Source organism: Scophthalmus maximus, chromosome 4 (genome assembly GCF_022379125.1).
Source record: "Scophthalmus maximus strain ysfricsl-2021 chromosome 4, ASM2237912v1, whole genome shotgun sequence".
Classification (NCBI taxonomy): domain Eukaryota; kingdom Metazoa; phylum Chordata; class Actinopteri; order Pleuronectiformes; family Scophthalmidae; genus Scophthalmus; species Scophthalmus maximus.
In genome coordinates, this window is record NC_061518.1 from 22,809,305 (window position 1) to 22,829,061 (window position 19,757).

The following is a 19,757-nucleotide window of genomic DNA, read 5'->3' on the forward strand; positions in this document are numbered from 1 at the left end:
TTCTGTGAAACTCCCCCATATAATAGTGAGAGTTCAAGTATGCTATGTCAGGGCGGGCGAGGTAGGCTGTGACAGATGTTTGACAGAATAACAGCCAGCCACACACACACACACACACACACACACACACACACACACACACACACACACACACACACACACACACACACACACTGCAGGCCAGGGTGTACCGACAGGCATCCAACTGAGGCCCCATGTCGCTGCTCCCAGACCAGCTCCTCCTGGCGTTAACCCCGCCCCAAACAGAGACGTCACCAAATCACAGCCGTGACGTATTGACGCACCACTCTCCTCATCCGTCCCGGAGCAAAGCATCATCCTCTCTCTCTCTCTCTCTCTCTCTCTCTCTCCCCCCCCCCCCCCCCCCCCCCCTCTCTAATGTAACTTCTGACTGATCGGGGGAGCAGGCAGCGTCTGGAAAGCCTGGTTCGGCGACTCCATCACTGACGGAGGATCCGCTCGCACGTTATCCTCATTAAAGCTGGACACGCCGGACAGAGAGGATCCGATTTCATATTTTTCTGGGATACCGTCGCTGCCCCTCGTGGATTTTGGCTCAGCGCTGCGTCTTTATGTTTCCCTCGGTGGATGTTACAGCGCATTCCCTCGCTCTGAAAGAGGCTTTCTTTTTGGATTTGCCCCGCGCCGAAGCTGTTTTCCCGGTGACTGACCCTTCTTTGCCCGTGAAGTCGCGCGTGATCCTTTCTTTATTACCGTTATCTTATATGAGCTCTCTTCACATCTCCAGCCCGTGACTTGTATATCATTTCGTCGCACAATGCCGCGGTTTCAATGAACGTGTTTGAGTAGTTCGCGCCGACAAATCCCGTGCGTTAATTTTTGCGGAAAAAAAAGATAGAACAGTTGGGCGCGTAAAGTTCTGGTGACGGTCGATATGGCTATGGTGGCGTGGAGAAGCACCGAGGGCGTCGGGGACGTCCAGGGGACCCTCTCGTCTCCGGTGTCCCAGGTGGGACCCCTGTCTCTGCCCGGCGAGCTGACGGGACACATGAACCCGGCGTCCTCTTTGGAAATACCCCCGGCGGCGGCGGTGGCGGCACCCCAGGGCGCACCGCCGCCCAACCCTTCCAGCGCCGCCGCCGCGACCACCACCAACAACAACAACAACATCACCACCTCGTCCTCATCCTCCTCCTCCTCGTCCATGGACAAACAGCAGAGCCAGCAGATCGAGTGCATCGTGTGCGGGGACAAGTCCAGCGGCAAGCACTACGGACAGTTCACGTGCGAGGGATGTAAGAGCTTCTTCAAGCGCAGCGTCAGGAGGAACCTGACCTACACCTGCCGGGCCAGCAGGAACTGTCCCGTGGACCAGCACCACCGCAACCAGTGCCAGTACTGCCGCCTGAAGAAATGCCTCAAAGTCGGCATGAGGAGGGAAGGTACGCGCTGGCATCCTCCTCTTGTTGCTATGGGTATATGCCACATCACAACAGCCATATCCAGCACCACACGACACGGGCCAGGTCACACGACACTCCATGTTTGTCCACATCATTTTTTTTCGTGTTTTTTTGTTGTTGATATGTCTGCCCCCACTAACTCTGCTTGTGTGCATGCTACATTTCTATAGCCTAGCCCTGTGTCTCCATCATTTCCGATCTGGACACCAGTCGGGTTTGCCTTTGTCTCTAGTCCGTAGAGATTCATATTTCCAATATTAATGATAATGATGCTATTTGACGTGGACGCGCGGGTGGATGTCGACATCCCGGAGATGACTGTGCCGCAGCGAGCATCCCGCAATGTAAAGTGTATTATTTGTTGCCGTTCGCACGCTGTGTCCGTCGCGCGCGCGGCCATTGCGTCAAGTCTGAAACCGCCCGGAGATGCGTTCAAAGACACGTCACAATGTTCCGGTGCGACCCCGGAGCGTCGACATTTCACTTCGTTATTCCACTTATTTTATCTCTCTCTCTCTCTCGTTCAAATCGCTGCACTTCAAGTGAGTGACGTCGGCAGCGGTGTGTGTGTGTGTGTGTTCATTAAGTATGCAGGTCGCGCATGCCCAAACGTGGCTCCCACTCTCTAGCCCACCAAACAGCCGAGCGTGACATTCGAGAGTTATATAAGAAACTCTTTCTTTTTTAATTTGCACTCCACAAAAAACTTTACATCCAAATTTCCCCGCTGAGGAAAATACGGTGATTAAGATCACACGACGTGCACGCACCCACTACAGGCTGCTGCTACTCGTTGACTTGACAGAAAGTGAATCGGGCCCACAGTTAACGGGCTTGACTTAAAAACACAAATGTGATATATATCAAATAAGATCCGTTAAAAAACAAATATATATACAGTATATATACTGTACTGATGTGTGTGTGTGTGTGTGTGTGTGTGTGTGTGTGTGTGTGTGTCGTGTCTCTTGCTTTAAAGATGTTTCTTGCATTGAACCATTTCTGTTTTCCATCTGTGTTGCTTTTCAAATCTCCTTTCCATCTCGCCCTGACATCTCCTCTGTGTCTCTGCCCCCTCGCAGCTGTCCAGAGAGGCAGGATCCCGACGCAGTCGTACCACGGCCAGTTTGCGCTGACGAACGGAGACCCTCTCCAGTGCCACTCCTACCTGTCGGGCTACATCTCCCTCCTGCTGCGGGCCGAGCCCTACCCGACCTCCAGGTTCGGCTCGCAGTGTCTGCAGAGCAACAACATCATGGGCATAGAGAACATCTGCGAGCTGGCGGCCCGCATGCTCTTCAGCGCCGTGGAGTGGGCGCGCAACATCCCCTTCTTCCCGGACCTGCAGGTGCCGGACCAGGTGGCCCTGCTGCGCCTCACCTGGAGCGAACTGTTCGTGCTGAACGCCGCGCAGTGCTCCATGCCCGTGCACGTCGCCCCGCTGCTGGCCGCCGCCGGCCTCCACGCGTCGCCGATGTCCGCGGACCGGGTGGTGGCCTTCATGGACCACATCCGGGTCTTCCAGGAGCAGGTGGAGAAGCTCAAGGTGCTGCACGTGGACTCGGCGGAGTACAGCTGCATCAAGGCCATCGTGCTGTTCACCACAGGTAACCCCTCTGTCCTACTGTCCTACACACACACACACACACACACACACACACATATATATATATATATATATACACACACACACATATCTACTGTACATGCAGACATGGAGGCCCGAGGCGGAGGTCACAGGACGCTGCACGCGTGGGCAGCGTCGTGTGATGATGATGAAAATGAAATGGCATCCAGTCACACAGCCACCAACCTGGACAAAGCAAAAAAATATATGTTAAAAAAGAAAAATAATATATATATCAACATATAGTAAATGTTTACGTCTTGCTGCATCAGGCGCGCCGGCAACGTGTAGATTTACGTTCCGAACTGAAACCGTCCCGTCTAAAATAAATAAATCAAATTTCGTCTACAGTTCAGTCAAGCATAAGATATTTTCGGAAAATAAATATTTTAATAATGATGATGGTCTGAACACTGAATCAGTGACATTAAAAGATGATTTAAAGCATTTGTTTTTAAGGGAAACCCAATGCCCCACAGGATGTGTATTTTCAAATTGAATATTCCCTGAAATGTCCCCCACCTGTAAAAATAAATAAATGTACCCTTTGGGCTGTTAATATTAGGGCAAACTTTTAATCAGCTTTTTCCTTAATTTACAGAAAAGAAATATGTATAAGCAAAATAAAGAAATGAATGTGATATATTTTTTAAAATATAAATCCAAACGTGATCTGACCTCCGGGAGCATTATTTGGAGGAAAATAAATATGTAAGAAATCATAATAAAAACAAAAAGATATATTTTGTTTTCCTTTTTTGAATTGAAAATGTATTTTCTTCATATAATGTCATTTTTTAACTTGTATGACCATAGTACAATGTAGGAATATTATAACGTGTATTTTTTTACCATAACATTTAGGAGCTGTGAATGAGACTGTCCCCAAATCCCTGCAGCCAATAATAAATATAAAAACAGCTTCAGTGAATCATCCAGTATGCAAATGAAAATTGGACCATTTAGCTTTTGACAGCATCTAATACTGTATTCCGCTGCTGATGAGTCTTTTATGTGAAGCAACAAAGCGCTTTATCAAATAGAATTCAAAGATGATTATTATTAAATTTTGCAATTAATTCATTTGTCAAATAGTGAACTAAAGGAAGTAAATAGGATAATAAAAAAAAAGAAATTGCTTTAAACATGAACTAAACAAATTACTCAAATGCAAATCGATACATTCACGTATCCATTATATGTTTAATAGTTACCTCTCTGGATTTGACTGTAATAACTGAAGACTGCATTGCCGAAAATGCATGTTAGTTATTCCGAAGCCTGTTCAGTCAGTCTGAATGTTTGATGCATCTGGATCCAAAAGACAAATAGCGGCAGAGTTAAAAAAAAAAAGAAAAAGAAAAGAAGCAGCTCTCCTACATAGGTCTATTTCAGTCCCCATGAGCACGGCTGAACACGTGTCCTTAAACTAGGACACAGTAGCCGTTCTTTAACCCCTGCCGCCATCCGGCCTGCAGCACACTACAGTGCAAACATGCGCTCTGCTGTGTGTACAAATACTACACAAAGGAACCCAATCAATGCTCTGTCTGCATTGGCTATTGATACATCCGTATTGTATTGTTTCCTTTTCTATATTTCTTTTTTTTGGACGGGAGCAATGGCGCCAACTTTGATCCCCGATGGCAGCAGATGGGATGGGATATCAATTGATCTCAGTGACAGGACAACTGTCTGTGGATGCTTTGGATAGTTTTTTATAATGTAGTTTTTTATAATGTACACACTGCTTAAGCCGCTCAGAAGTCCGCCTTTTCCTTTAACATCTTATTCAGAGATGTTATAAACCCACTCCCACAAACTCTTGTTTCTGGTGTTTTTTGTTTTCGCGATCATCGTGGTCCACCCAGTTTTCATGAAACTCTAAATGCCCCACTGATTCCTTCCTGTCTTTCCTCTGCTGCTGTGTGTTGTAGTCTCTAACCCATGGTTGGTGAAGAAACTGTCTAGAATAGACACTAGTGATTTTTTTTTCTTCCAATGCCTTGCGAAAACCACTGGCCTTTGACCACTTCTCCTTCTTTCTGCCGTCCGTCCCGCCGCTGTGCTCCCCTGTCTCGTAGATGCGTGTGGTCTTTCGGATGTGGCCCACGTGGAGGGTCTGCAGGAGAAGTCCCAGTGCGCTCTAGAGGAGTATGTGAGGAGCCAGTATCCCAACCAGCCCAACAGGTTCGGGAAGCTGCTGCTGCGCTTGCCTTCCCTGCGCACCGTCTCCTCTTCTGTCATAGAGCAGCTTTTCTTCGTCCGTCTGGTGGGGAAGACCCCCATCGAGACCCTGATAAGGGACATGCTGCTGTCCGGCAGCAGCTTCAACTGGCCTTACATGTCCATCCAATAGAGGAGGAGGAGGCTGCGGCGGCGCTGCTAAGCGGAGGAGAGGTCATTTCAGCTGCTGCAGCTTAAAAATATGTTGATTCGAACAAGGGGAGGGGGGACAACTGCCAGTCAAGTGAGATAGTTACAGAAATGTTAATTTTTTTTAAATTTAGTTTTGACATTTTCTTGATATACCCAGCGGAGTGATCTGCCTAATGCTGCGATGCATTCCAACACGTTTCTAAAAAACATCCCTGAAACAAATTAACCATTTTGACGAGGAATGATCCGACCCCACTGGCAGAATTTTTTTTATTTGTTTTGAAGAGAATAAAGAATATTTCTAGAGATGAAATGACTGGCTATGATGGACATTTTTTTACAGTGCGGTGACCACGCACAGTCTGTGGGGTTTTTGGGGTGATAAACAGTATTTATTCGACCCATGTGTGTATATTTATCGTGCTTGTAAATTATGTTCTGGCTCCCGTTTTTAATGTCTTATGTATTTTCGCCCCAGCTAGTAAGAAAACTGCAGGGATCGTCTCGTGTCAGTCTTTTTTTTTTTCTTCTTTTGTTTGTTTGTTTCATACCTTCCAGACATGGCACTTTGGACTAAAGGAACATTTCAGAAAGATTTATGACAAGTGTTTGAAACCGAGACTTTTACCCATTTGCTCGTTTGTGCACCGAGAGAAAGGTGAGATAAATGCTCCGTGTTAGTTACATTGGAGAGTGCACACCTCATGATCAGTGTTATGGATCAAGTAATGCATTACTTGTTAATCATTGCTTATAGGTAATATCATTACTTAACATTTCCGGGGAAATATCTTCGCCAAAACTTTTCTAGGCGTATGAATTATTTCTTCCATTCCTACTAAAAATGATATTTCAAAAAGTTTTCTTTCTCCTTCGAATCATCAGAAACTCTTCTTATTTCTCGTCCAAACAGAGAGTTGATGACGAGGCTTAATATGGCTACGATAGATAAGAGGGAGGGGGGGGGGGGGGGGGGGGGGGGTTGAATGTTTGCTAGCCATACATTAATGGGATATTTTCATATTTAGGGGTGTTAAAAAATTGTTGCAGTGAAAAGTAATGACATTACTCTAATGGATTAATGACTGATGCATTACCACACACTTCGAAATACATTTAATGTTTCCAGGTCTTTTACACTGACTGTCTGAGAGAGATTTTATGAGCACTGGGCCTGTTGCCGTGTGCTGACGGGATAAAATGAACTGTACACAAGCTTCCCAGGTCAAGTATCTAAAATCTATGTCATTAGAATTCATGCGTTTATGAGCCCAGGCCGCTGAATGGCACAATAGACCACTGCAGGGTATTGCTGAATTGAAAATGTGTTTGTATATGCGTGTGTGTGTGTGTGTGCGTGCGTGCATGCGTCTGTGTGTGTGTGTGTGTGTGCGTGCGTGTATGAATGTGTTCATTTGTGTTTACTTCTTTTTAAAACCACTCTGTTACTGTACTGTGAAAGCATATTGGTTAACATATTGGTACCGTATTAAATTATAACTCAAGATTTATAAATAAAAAGTGTATTTGGTTTATTTTGCCATTTCAGTTGTGTCTTGTTTATGATCGCCCCCTCCCACCAGAAAACATGTTGTTTACATGTGTTTATACATGTGTGCCACTAAGCACACAAATGTGTGTGTGTGTGTGTGTGTGTGTGTGTGTGTGTGTGTGTGTGTGTGTGTGTGTGGTGGAGCCAAGTCTAAGAAAATGAAAGTCACTCATATGTAGCTGTCTGGTGCTCCGGAGCCGGTCTCTGACTGTAATGTTGTCACTAATCAGACATTTTAATCGAACTAATTGCTTTCCATTGAGAGGCTTAATATGTGTGTCAGGGTTTATTTGAATTTGGCTTATTTGAGGACCGCCTGCCAGCAAAAATTTAACTTGTCTCCAGCTGTAACGCTACAACGGGCTTGATCGGGCAGTTGACCCACTGAAACATGAAACTTTTGTGAAACACACATGAACAGGACTGTTGGCTCTTCGTGAGAAGACATGTACTTTCATTTTGTCCTGCTGGTGCAGGGTTTTGGATCTTTAAAAGGGATTGCGAAAAACATATTCTGTCGGACAATAAGTGGACCACTGGATCAATTATTTGACCAGACACATATCACTACAAACACAGTGATACAGTAGAAATCTAGCACGCAGTGTCAAAATAAAAGCATTAGATTATATCCTGTCCCTTTAAAAGTGTATTTCCACTGAAGTTAAACCAGTTGTACAACAACTTCTCACTGACTTAACACTTCTTAACAAACACTTGTTTTGTTTTTTTTACCATTAGGGATTCCTTTGACTCACAAAAGGTGGTTAAACTCTGCATAGGAGAAGAGAGCTGCATGAAAAATGGAATTCGAATCGTGTCTGTGTTGCCAGATTGAGGGACGAGAGGGGATTAGAGCAGCTTCTTTGCTTCTTAGCGGACAGGGAGCTAATGAGGGGCCCCTCGGCGCTCTGTCACTACAGTTTACCCTGAGGAGGGCGAGGCGGGCCGCTCCACGGCCCCGCGGTTCCCCGGGAGCCGAAGGGCCAACACACGACAGCGTGGCGCTCTCCCACGCACGGCACACCGGTCCAAACGGAGGGGACCGTCGAGGGGCGAGTGCATGTGGGCCGATGTGATGGAGGGACATCGGTTCAGACCGGCGTGCAGAGACAGGATGAGGAAAAGCGCGCGCGTTCATTGGCGTCTGCTGCGATGACGTCAGCGGCCCCGCGGTCAACTGCGTCCGTGCGGCCTGCGGAGGGATCAGTGGGCACGCAGCAGCGCGGGTCGCTCTCAGCCAATCGGCTTTCACGAGAGAACGTGCGGCCAATGATATCGCGCTGACGTTTTTTTTTCGTCCCCTTCTTCTTTTCTTTGGGAATATTCATATTCATAAAGTCAAACGAGGACTCACCATTCAACTCAAGAGTCCTCCATGAGTCAAGTCCGTAGGAGTTAAACGCATTCGAACGTTTAGAAGTGTTTGAGTGTTAATAAAAAAATCATACTTATAATGTTTTTTGTAATTGCAGTGATATAATTATATAAATAAAATAATTCTAATGAGAACAATGGAGCAACAATATCTGATAATGTCCCTTAAATGTGTGTGTGTGTGTGTGTGTGTGTGTGTGTGTGTGTGTGTGTGTGTTTGATTGTGTTTATTTATGATTTTCATTGACCAGGAGAAATACCACAAATACAGAAGTTTCAAGATGTGGACGCTTAGGTAAAAAAAAGGAAAACTGTTAAAAAAAACCAATCAACGTGATTTTTAAAAAACATGTTTTTCAAGAAAATCTATATTACAGGAGTGAAGAAAAAATTAATAGCATGACGTAAAATATTGCCATGGTGATAATTATGCACGGGCCTACGTGAAGTTGTCGTGGTAATATCGTATTGTATTAAATAAATCACGTGGCTTTTTTATTATTGTTTCACCCTCCTGATATTTTAGCCTTTAAAATCAGTCATTAATTATTATATTGTGCAATTCGCTATGTGATATGAATAAAACAAATGCTCGGACTCTACTGTAAATTAGTTGTAAAGTGACGCACCATGCTGATCGTTTCAGTGACATGTTATGAACCAACAGTTGTCAATCACTCTGAAATCTATAGTGATAATAATAACAACCCTTAATGTCAGCACTCTCTCGCACACGCACACACACACACACACACACACACACACACACACTGTATATATGCATTATGGAAGGTATTTATTTATTTATATCCTGTTTTGTCTTGTTCTAATGAAGAATATTTGAATATCTTAAATAATATCGGTCGAGTGTCTTTTCATATAAGAAAATTCAGAATAAAAATACAGCTTTACTCAGCTCAGCTATAGTGTGCGTTACCATGTCGTAAAGGGAAATAAGCTTTGCAGTCGTGAAAAGCCGGAAAAGAAAGAAAAAAACTAGAGAGAGTTTGTTGTCTCGGTTTCACTAAACAATTTAAAGATGAGGAAAATCCGCCTCGTCCGTTTCCCCTTTTACTCGTGGGGTTCCCGTTTTTAATTTATTTATATTCATTTAGTAATCTATTTGATATATAGGTTTCGTCACTGCTCTACCGTTCATCAATTTAGTGTGCCTCTAACTTGAAATGTATATATATATATATTAAAAAAGTTAGAAGGTAATTATTACGGGCGTCATAGTTAATAACTTGAACTCGGAGCTATACCGTATCTCTGATAGATTTTAGAGATGTGCATAGTGATAGGAGTTGCAATGTTAACTTTATTAATATTACATCTTTTCAGAGTAAACATTAAAACAATAATGAACCTCCAGTTCCGGTTCAAATTTGGTAAAAAGCTTAATTCTTCATCCACGAGGCTTTGGCAGGGCTGCTGGTTAAAATACAACGTTTTTATTTTTTATTTCAATTATTTATATCCTTTTTTTCAAAACTGATATATTTTGTTGAGGTCACAGTTTTTTAAAATTTCTTGTAAAGTTTCTATCGTGAAAAACACATCTTGGCAAAGCTCCACGGTGTGAATGAAGGATTATATGAACAGGCGTTAGTTTCAGAGGAGGAGGAAAATATACAATTTAATAAAATATATATAGGCTAAATATTATTTCCCGCTCGGGCCTAAAGGGGGAAACACCTAATCCTATTTCACTGTATTTTTTTCCCACGCCACCTTTAATATTTCCAACGACGCGTGTTTATGATACGTTCTTTAGTATTTCATTATTATCGTATACGATCCTGCATGTGCTTGCATTTATTCATCGGTGTTTTGTGCTCTTATTGTGAAGAATGTGGAGGTGACAAACATGTGTCCGGTTCAGGAACAGTTGTTCACGATCACACTGGTTCAACTTGAACATTGGACTGGAGCGAAAAACAACGAGAATCGACCTCTCTCGAATACACTTCGAGTTAAGTCTTTCATCGCATTATTATTATTATTATTATTATTATTATTTATTTGGTAGTTTTTTTAACCAAACGTCACAGAGTGTAATCCGCCACATTAAATCGCTGCTCGGACGTCCCCGGGTGACTTATCGTCCTTGTCAGACTCCGGAAGTGCGGGAGCATCAAGAGCACTCAGGTGACATGAAGGCTCCATCTGTCCGGGAGCAGGCGGCCATCAAACGGGCCTGCGGGTTCAAAAGCCTCTGTTCAACACCAGACATCTATCTTCATCTCCTACAGGTGATCAGTGGCCGCACTTGCAATTGCAGCCACTGACAATTCTTTTTTTTTTACATTTTTTACATTTTTGTCTTTTTTTCTGTGAATAAGGTGCGGTCAAACTCAATTCTGTCACCCTTCTATTATCTTCATACGTGTGTGTGTGCGTGTGTGTGTGTGTGTGTGTGTGTGTGTGCGTGCGGGTGCAGAGCGTCCGTCCATCTATCTATGGGAACATTTAAGCTGCTGGGAAAAGGAGGACATGGCCTCTCCCTCTCTCCCTTTATTTCTTTTCCTTGTCCCCATATTGCCCTTCTAATCCCGTTCCGTGCGTCGGACTGACATCACGCCGCTCCGATGTCTCCGAGCTGGCAGTGTGAATCAAGAGGTTCCCCTGGCTCTCTCCACTGACCTTTGACCCTAGGGCTGCCCTTTCCCTGACACTGGCTGAAGTGAAGGGGTGCCACGACGGTGGTGAGTAGTTCAGGAGGGATGAGCTGGGCGCATCGCGCCACCAGAATCCCAAACAGTCAACTACAATTGATGTTATTTATCCCCAAATCCCCAAAAACCTGATGATTATTAATGAGCTTTAAAGGAACATTGACCTCAATTGGCCACTAACAAAATGCCCTTATCTTTTTTTTTAATTGAGCTTTGCTTTAAACTGGGTGTTCTCTGTCAATTTTCTCACTTGAATGCTGCAAAATGTACAGTCAGGCGGGCTCTGCTCCAACGATTGTGCCACGCCTCAGCGAGCCCATCTGACGCTCATGGAAACAAAATCTTAAAAGCAGTGGATATGTGAAAAAGCCTGTCTGCTGAGGAACCCCCTCGCAAAAAGAAAAAAATATTTCAGCAGTGGGGGTGGGGTGATGGGGGGGAGGGGAGTGGGACCAATCAACTCAAGGACTGTACAAAAAAAGTGGTCTGTCGTTGCTAAGAGACAGATGCAGAATAACCTCCATGAGAAACCTGACCATGACCCTTCCTCCTCCTCCTCCTCCTCCTCCTCCCTCTCCTGTCCAATTACCAGTGAACATTAAAGCCCACCTCCATCACATTAAAGCTGAAAAGGAGGGGGTGTTTTTTTTGGTGTTGTTTTTTTAAGGAGCCGCACAGTAGATTTGGGGTTATTTTCTCAAACCCCAAATCAAACCAGTTTTCTTTTCTTCTTTTCGTTCGATGAGAGAATGAATCTGGTTTGGGGCGCAGCAGGCTTGATGTTCGCTGTGCTTCGTGCCGGCTGGTGCGTGGGCGGAGCTTGGGCTGCTGGATAAGAGGAGGGTGGGGCGGACGGGCAGGGGGAACCTGTCGGACCAATGAGACGATGAAGATCTGACAGGGAGGTGGCTGTGAGTTCAGTTTATACGAGGCCTGTCGATTAGTGCGTCTGCGGCTGACAGGTGGAATCCCAGGGGAGCGTCTGCCACTGCAGTCTGCTGCCAGGCACGGCCACGGCGGGAGCAGCACCGCCGCCACCACCACCACAGGAGACACCCATGCAGGGGCGGGGACATGCAACCGACACCGCGGCTGCTCATTGGCCCGGCCCGGCCCCCACCGGCAGCCCGGCCTCCCAGTCAGAGCCTAGATTAAAGCTTTATTGTGGACAGAAAGCAGGGCGAAAGTCATACTAATCCCCCTTCACTAATACATTGCTATCAGTGATCTGTTTTTACAACACGATCCAAACAAGCTTCCTGGAATGGGTATTAATCTAAACGAGGGCACAATAGATTTTTTGAGCCCGTGCAAAATCGTTTTTCTTTTTTTTTTTGGTGTGTTCTTTAATACGTACTGTTGCAGCAGCTCATGCGACACTGAAAAGGAGCAGTGACGAGAGGGCCTCTGCTGTTGCTAAGATCTATTAAGATGCAAATCTTCCTGTTTGGACTTTTTTTTTTTCTCCCTGAAAAGGCTACTGGGGTTTAAGGGGGGGGGGGGGGGGGGGGGGGGGGGGATCATACTGGGATGAAGACAAACATGTCAACAAAAAATAAGTCAGGCGGCATGGCGAAGTCGGACGAACAGTATGTGACCCAGGATGAACCGTTGAGGGCACCGACGGCTCTTCAAAGTCCCGCCTCCTGATCTGTGATGTGTGTTTCTGAAAGGACGTTGACAGATGCGACCCACGGGAATCCCGTGTTAAATGCCTCGCAGCGGCCATTGTGGAAATAATCACCTCATAATGAACAACAGTCGCACTAAAAGCCAATAAAACAGATTGGGACCAATATTTTTCCTGTCTCTTGACATAAAATAGACATAAGACACACATACTTCATAGGTTGGTATTTGGACACAGATAGGACCTCATAGGACAGATTACACCACTATGATGAAATAGTATTGAGAACAGCAAAATGTCTATGAGAAACTATTAGGAAAGTCATTGATTAAACACACACACACACACACACATAGCACACACACACGCGCGCGCACACACACACACACTTTTGTGTGGACAATGTCCCGAGTGTGTCAGTGATAATGTCACACTACAGTGCCAATCGATAAACAACACATCTAAATACAAATGTATGGTCTTGAGTAAAATGTTTGCACTGCTTTATCCACCTATTTTGTGTACGGTTGGAACGATTTCTATTTATTCATTTACTTTTACATGTATTTTTTTAAAGTACGTGAAACAGGTTAAAGCACCCTTTTTGTCAGCTAATGTCACAGTGACCTGTGAGGACCGAGGGGGGAACTCTGAACGTGACACGAGACGATCAGATAAACATCTCAGTGACTCGGGGGGCCCCGATTCCTGAGGTCATTGTTAAGCCCAGGGAGACGTGTCGATGCACTGATAACACGGGGGAACCCCAGTGTACGTTTCTCTGCTGTGTTGTGCTGCTGCCCACGGCGCAGCATTGTTCCTTATCCGAATAAAGACGGAGAGTCTCCGATTTCCTCCTCGGCACTTGGAGTCATCTATGATCATTCATGGTTCACAGGGAATATTGTCCGTGTGCTGTGACCTCTGACTTTACTGATCCCCTGACTACTGGTTGTTTGTAGTCTCGCCACGGAGGACACCGGATGACTGCGGTCGATGCGTAAATGAACTCCAATGCGTCAAATTTGATCAATCAATTCGAAACTTTTGTGTGGTTTGATTGGACTGTTTTATGTGCTGAGACGTATGGGGTGGGGGCGGGGCGAGCAGCATGCGGTAAATTTGTTCATCTGAAAGTGAATGGAAATATTGTGCAGTATGCAACTCTTCTGAGAAATGTGAAAAAGAAACAATAAAACAGCTTGAATGTTGCAAAATCCGTGACGATAAACTGCTGCAGCCTCAGATGATCTCTGGTGCTTTCTACGCTACACTAAGCGCCTCGCGGCTTTACACCTCCGCCAACCGGCCGAGCTGCAGTTCACCACCACGTCCGTCCAGACTCGTCTGATGTATGTGGAGAAGACTTGGATGGAATTTATTTAGAAGGGTATTACATCTATTTTTGTCCTAATTAGCATATTCACTCTTGAGTTATGCACAGAAATGTGTTTTTTTGAGGTCTCGTGACCTTGACCTTTGAACTTTAAATGCTATGGTGTCAAACAATTGGGGGGGGGGGCGATTAACCCCAAATCTAGCGTCAGTTTTGCACTGGGTTGCGTGCCAAGAGAGTCTCTCCCTTTAAACGCATTATGTAATAGGGAGGCAGTAATCTGTTATTTAACAACAGACTAAGTGAAATGTACTTAAATGGTGGGTTCCAGGATTTGTTTTTACCTTTCACAGACAGAATTGTTTGTTTTTTTGCTCTTTATCATCTGTAAGATACCAACATTTTAAGTAAGAAAAGTAGTCTGGATTCTGCTTTTTATGGCTCTAGCGGAGGTCGGGGTGTGAAATATGTCCTTTATTCTCGACACAATTCTCACAGTGTTGTTTCTGTCACATGCAGACAATAAAAAAGTTTTTTGTTTTTTTTTTAGGTATGGGAGGAAAAAAGATTTGAACTGAATTTGGCCTCCAATGTTTTCTGGATCTTTTTTTCAACCAGTGTTTTGAGTAGTTGAGCTTCACATACCTCACACTTCACAGAGAGGCTTCACTTGGTGGCCTCTGGGTGTGTGGAGGAATGTATTTCAGGGGAAACAATAGGCATTAAAAACGGAATATGACATGGCCGACCCAACACAGTGAGGGGAACGGGGTTGGGGGGTCGATCGCACTCGTTCAGGGGGGAGGGAGGGGGGGCATGTATTTGCGGCTGTGAATCAAAAGCCTGAAATCTCTCATAAACGTTTCTTCATCAGGGTGTTTTTTTTTGTTGTTTTTTTTCACATACTAACATGCATGGTGACACACTGCACAGGACACATTGCCCCACACATACGAGGGGCCAATATGGATCATATCAATAAGCTCATAGAATATGCACTTCATTGTTGATGGGTAATATAATGTAATGTCAAACACCAACTGAAAATTACAGATTGTCAGTAAAAGTTTAACTGTGTGTACATGGTGGATTTTGTGGGAAACATTAGCAGTAATCTCTACTTTGATACGATGCAGCTCAAGAAGAGTTTGATGACTGACTCACATTTTCTCCAAGAGTGCGGCTGCCGTCAAAGGTCCTCCCCTTTGTGCCGACCATTGAGAGATTTCCTTCCTAACAGTGGAGCGACACAATCCACAGTCCTCATTCTGTGTAGAAAAAAACAACAATGTGACCTCAGTGAAGATAACATGATGCTTCTGTGATCGGATTCTGTGTGTTTCCCCTCCTCAGTATCCTGATACCACACAGAAGCTTCTTTTTTTTTCCCTCCACGAGTTGGATAAGAGTTGAATTTTTTTATGCGAAAAACGTTGCAGATCATTCACCACGTGTTCGTCACTCTGAGAACCCCTCATTAGACAGTAGAGAAAAAATGGATGGCTCTTTTTGGGGTTTTTATCCACGCGCTTCTGGATCGTGTGCATTGCACAGCTCAGAGGATCTCACTCTGCAGATGATCCATCAGCTCCGTTCGCACAGCAGCAGACGAGCCAGGGCCTCTCTGTGAGCTGCATGATGAACTTTATGAATAAATACTGTATTTATTGTCAAGGCGAGTCGGGGGGGGGGGGGGGGGGGGGGTATTCATTACATCCTCGTCAGACTGAATCATATTCTGTCATAACTGGCTTGAACTCTTCAGTGTATTTGAAACTTCTCTCTGCAAAGGATATTTTTGGCTCTCCAATGCGGCAAACAGAGAGAAGCACAGACAAGAGAGAGAGAGAGAGGGAGAGATATAGTGATGGCTGTCATATGGGGATGTAGAGAGAGAGGGGGAGAGAGAGAGAGAGAGAGAGAGAGAGAGAGAGAGAAGGGCTCACAGAATTCCCCCAGGCGGGCCGTGTGAGTGAGATCTGGGGCCCCCGGGCCCTCTGGATGGCTCACGCTGAATGGATGCCCCCGGTGAGGTGACCAGGCTCATTGAGAACAGGTTACGAGGGGAAGGGAATGCTTTTGCTCCGCGTTTGGCCCCCTGACCCACTGTCCAGCGTCTGGCTTGGCAGCTTTGAAGCCCGACATATTTATTTGCGGTTGCTCTGAAGAGAGAGGGCGGAGCGGCTGTCAGAATAAAGTCATCGTCCCGCTGACAGCTTCATCTGCTGTTTGAAGGGCAGCCATGACAGGCGCACAATGTCGCCACGTCGGCCAGCCCTGGGCGAAGGACTGTCATATGTGGACATGCTGGAAATCTAGCAGCCCCCTTCCCTCCCTCTCAAGCCCCCTTTTGAATTATTTCTTTGGCCCGGTTAGAAATGTTTTTCATCTCGACGTGCGAGGATGTCAACCGGCTATCGTGGGAAGGGTTAGGGGTTCGACAGAACATCAGGCGGATGTGTTGCACATTTGTAAACCACGTGTAAATATCTATCATAATGTTCATAAAAGATGTGTTTCGCGAGCCTAACTTGAAAAGGAAAAGCTAATTGTAGTACATTCACGCCAGTCTACAGTCAGTGCACCATCTAAGTTAAAACAAAAGGTTTCCAAATTTTGTCGGCCTGCGCACGAGGAACTGTGGCAAAGAAACCACGCACAGATATTAATAAAAACAAGCATGAGCATGAGCTTTAAGTTTGAACTAGGTTTTTGATGGTAAACCGTCTTCTTCTTTTTTATTAAGGGTGTTCTACGTGTGAGGCACTTTTCCTTTAAGCAGTGTCGATTGTAAAAAGAAAAAAAGGATGATGGGAAGAATATGATGCATAAACAGCGCAGGGCAACCTCTGTGCACAGGCCATCTACAGGTAATCACATTAGCAAAGCTCTGGGTAGTAAACAGCTGGCATTGCAAATACACGCGGGGCACTCAGCATCCTTTCATATCAATAACTCATTATCCGAGCCGTGCCACTGACGGGGCATCCTGCAGCCCTCGGTGGTGCAGCTCCAAAAAGAGACGAGGGAGGGGGCAGGAGGAGGCCTCAGCACTGGACTGCTGCTCACGTATGAGGGGTTATTCATGCCACGTACTGTAGCAGTGGGACAACTCTCACCATAGGAATCACTGAGAGTGAAATTAGCACTGCACTTTTGACCAATGGTCTGCTTCGGAGCTGGCACGTTCTTGCAGGTCCTGGTCTAAAAAAGTTTAAAAAAAAAATCCAAGTCAAGGCTATAATTCCCATCCAGGGATGGAGGGACCCCCCTTCTCATTTAAAAAACCCAAAACCTATTTACTCGCTAAGATCTGCACAAACGACATCGTTATAATTAAGATGAACGAAGCTCTGAGTTTACAAAAAAGTTGACACACTAAGTCACTGTGAAATTTTGCAGTGTGATCATGTTCTCTGGACACGTACACTTAGATATCTGCTTGATAAATGTTGTTGGGGCCACACTCAGAAGCTGAAAACTTTTTTGGGTCATTTTTTTTTTTTCACAGTTAGACACTAGACTTAACACCAATTACAATGCAATAAAAGGACCAGGCCCTTGAAACAACTATTTATTATTAAGCTTAAGGTCTATGTAAATAAAAAAAAAAAGACATCAAATGATGGTGTAAGTGAATTAATAATGCTAAAAATTAAACTACCTTTCAATAGGTAGATGTTAATGAAAAGCATGATATCCTAATTCTAGTTATTTACTAGGCTGAAATCGTTCATTTGTAATTTACTTACGTCGGCCGAAGAACTTTCAGGATTCATCGCGTCCCTTCTCACTTCCGCAACCAGACCTGTGCCCTCGATCCAGTGGGTCCGGTTTGTTGAGCACGTCCATGAGTCTGAAGAGTGAGCTGACGCAAAAACACACTGCACAGCAGTTCATAGGCCCACAGAGCAGGAATTTACAACTCTGGAAATTTGACCTTGACCACAGTTATTTTAGCCTCCATCTCCATGATCACAAAATAATTACTACAAACACATAGATCCAAGTCCTTTGATACTGATTATTAAAAAGTCCTGTATGTGATAGTTATATTTAGCCGAAAATGTGATGGGAAATGAATACATTGGCTACATTGAAACAAGCTGCAGTTTGATAAATTGTGCACACATTAATTTTTTTTAACTAAAATTGTTGATTCAAACACCTAAGATCTTGGTTGAAACTATAAAGTTTAGAGGCATAAATGACAGACATGACAATGAGAGTGACGTGGCATGAATCGCAAGAAAAGGGATGTATCACTCTGTCGGAAATGTTGTAACCACAAACATTGGCTCCACTCCGGGCCGTGCAGTGGTGTTACACAGTGGAGCGTCATCACCTTTGGCTTGTGCACATACGACAGCTGCTGAGGGCGCACAAACCCACGACAGGCAACTTTCATTTTGGACCGTCATCAACTTTGGACTGTAATCGCACTTACGATGACAAACCTGGATGTTTTGTACAATAAGATTCTTTGCAAATTAGAAAACAGTGGAAACAGACGATACAATAAGAAGCAGACATCCTGATAACCTGAGACCAGTTCTGTTTGATAGGCTCCAAACACCTCTACTTTAAACACTAGGGATGGGACGATACCACTTTTCCGTGTCCGATCGGATTCCGATCCTCCAACCTTTAGTATCTGCCGATACCGAATCTGATACGAATCTGATACAATCTCTTCCCCACTCGTAAAATAAAATATCAATAATGCATTGTTCAGGATGCACTTTGTTAACCTAGCCATCTAAAACCTCATACTCAACTGTAAGACGAATAATCAACTCCCCTAAAGGAAGACACCCCAGCAACATGACTGACTTATTGAATACTGCCTTTTTATTTCTCACAGAACTTTTGGCAGAATGTTTTATGGTCAGCACCGTTCAAACAAGCAAAAAACTAATTGAACTGTAAACTGTTAATTAAAAAATAATAAATGAACATAAAAATATGATGCCAGAATGTCGTTCAAGGGTTAGTAGATATGTAAATAGGCATTTATTTACTGTAGTGTATCGGATTTTACTTCTGAATTCTACCGATATCCAATCCAGTCATTTTGGCCAATATTGCACCAATACTGATATGGAATAACGGATCGGGACATCCCTATCATACATTACAGAGTTATCTCGCAGGAATATGGATTCGATCTAATTCTGTTGGCCACTGCCCTGTGTTGAAACACATGGATCGCTGTTTATAGCAGTGCCAATGCACCGGTGCTTTTTAAAGATGGCACGTTTTTTTCCCCCAGGGGCTGCATCCTTCTGAGGCTGCGTTTAAAGACCTACAGTGGCGCGACCAGGCTTCGCATGCCGCTACAGAGGGTGTCCTTCTCTTCCCGAACAACGGAGGATCCAATGGGTGGATCATTCTTCAACTCAATCACAGAGCTAAAATGCTTTTTTTTAGGATGGATGTGGCCCCTGAATCAGGACACATGCTCAAGTGTCGGTCTCGACACGTCCGACAAAAGAGGCGAACACAGAGGAATAGAGCCGGACTTCATTGTGACATTAACCCTCCCCCATACACACCACCACCGACCACCGAGCCTCTCAGCACTGTCTCCACCATCAGCTCAAATTACCGTCCACCTCTAATTGATATGAACAATAACAGAAGAGAGCTTTTGTTAATGGTGAACCTAATTGTCCCGGACAAAAGGCCAAACACCGCGGATCACACTTTAGAGCCGGAGCGAGCGGAAGGCGA

General features: G+C 44.7%; 1 protein-coding gene and 1 long non-coding RNA gene across 3 annotated transcripts; one reads left to right on the forward strand and one right to left on the reverse strand.

The window, feature by feature from the left end:
- Positions 1 to 414: 414 nt before the first annotated feature.
- Positions 415 to 6,389, forward strand: LOC118302763 (COUP transcription factor 2-like). Of its 2 annotated transcripts, none has more exons than XM_035629188.2 (3): positions 415 to 1,457; positions 2,528 to 3,052; positions 5,157 to 6,389. In XM_035629188.2, exons 1-3 carry the CDS (start codon positions 917 to 919, stop codon positions 5,429 to 5,431), a joined length of 1,341 nt encoding a protein of 446 aa, XP_035485081.1. In that variant the 5' UTR covers positions 415 to 916; the 3' UTR covers positions 5,432 to 6,389. The 2 variants fall into 2 exon arrangements, with proteins under 2 accessions (XP_035485081.1, XP_035485082.1); XM_035629189.2 differs by having other exon boundaries at positions 415 to 1,424.
- Positions 2,919 to 18,737, reverse strand: LOC118302765. Its single transcript, XR_004790632.2, has 4 exons — positions 17,777 to 18,737; positions 15,189 to 15,292; positions 4,287 to 4,383; positions 2,919 to 3,074 (listed from the first exon to the last, which is right to left on the reverse strand). It is a non-coding gene; the product is annotated as an uncharacterized LOC118302765 (long non-coding RNA).
- Positions 18,738 to 19,757: the final 1,020 nt, after the last annotated feature.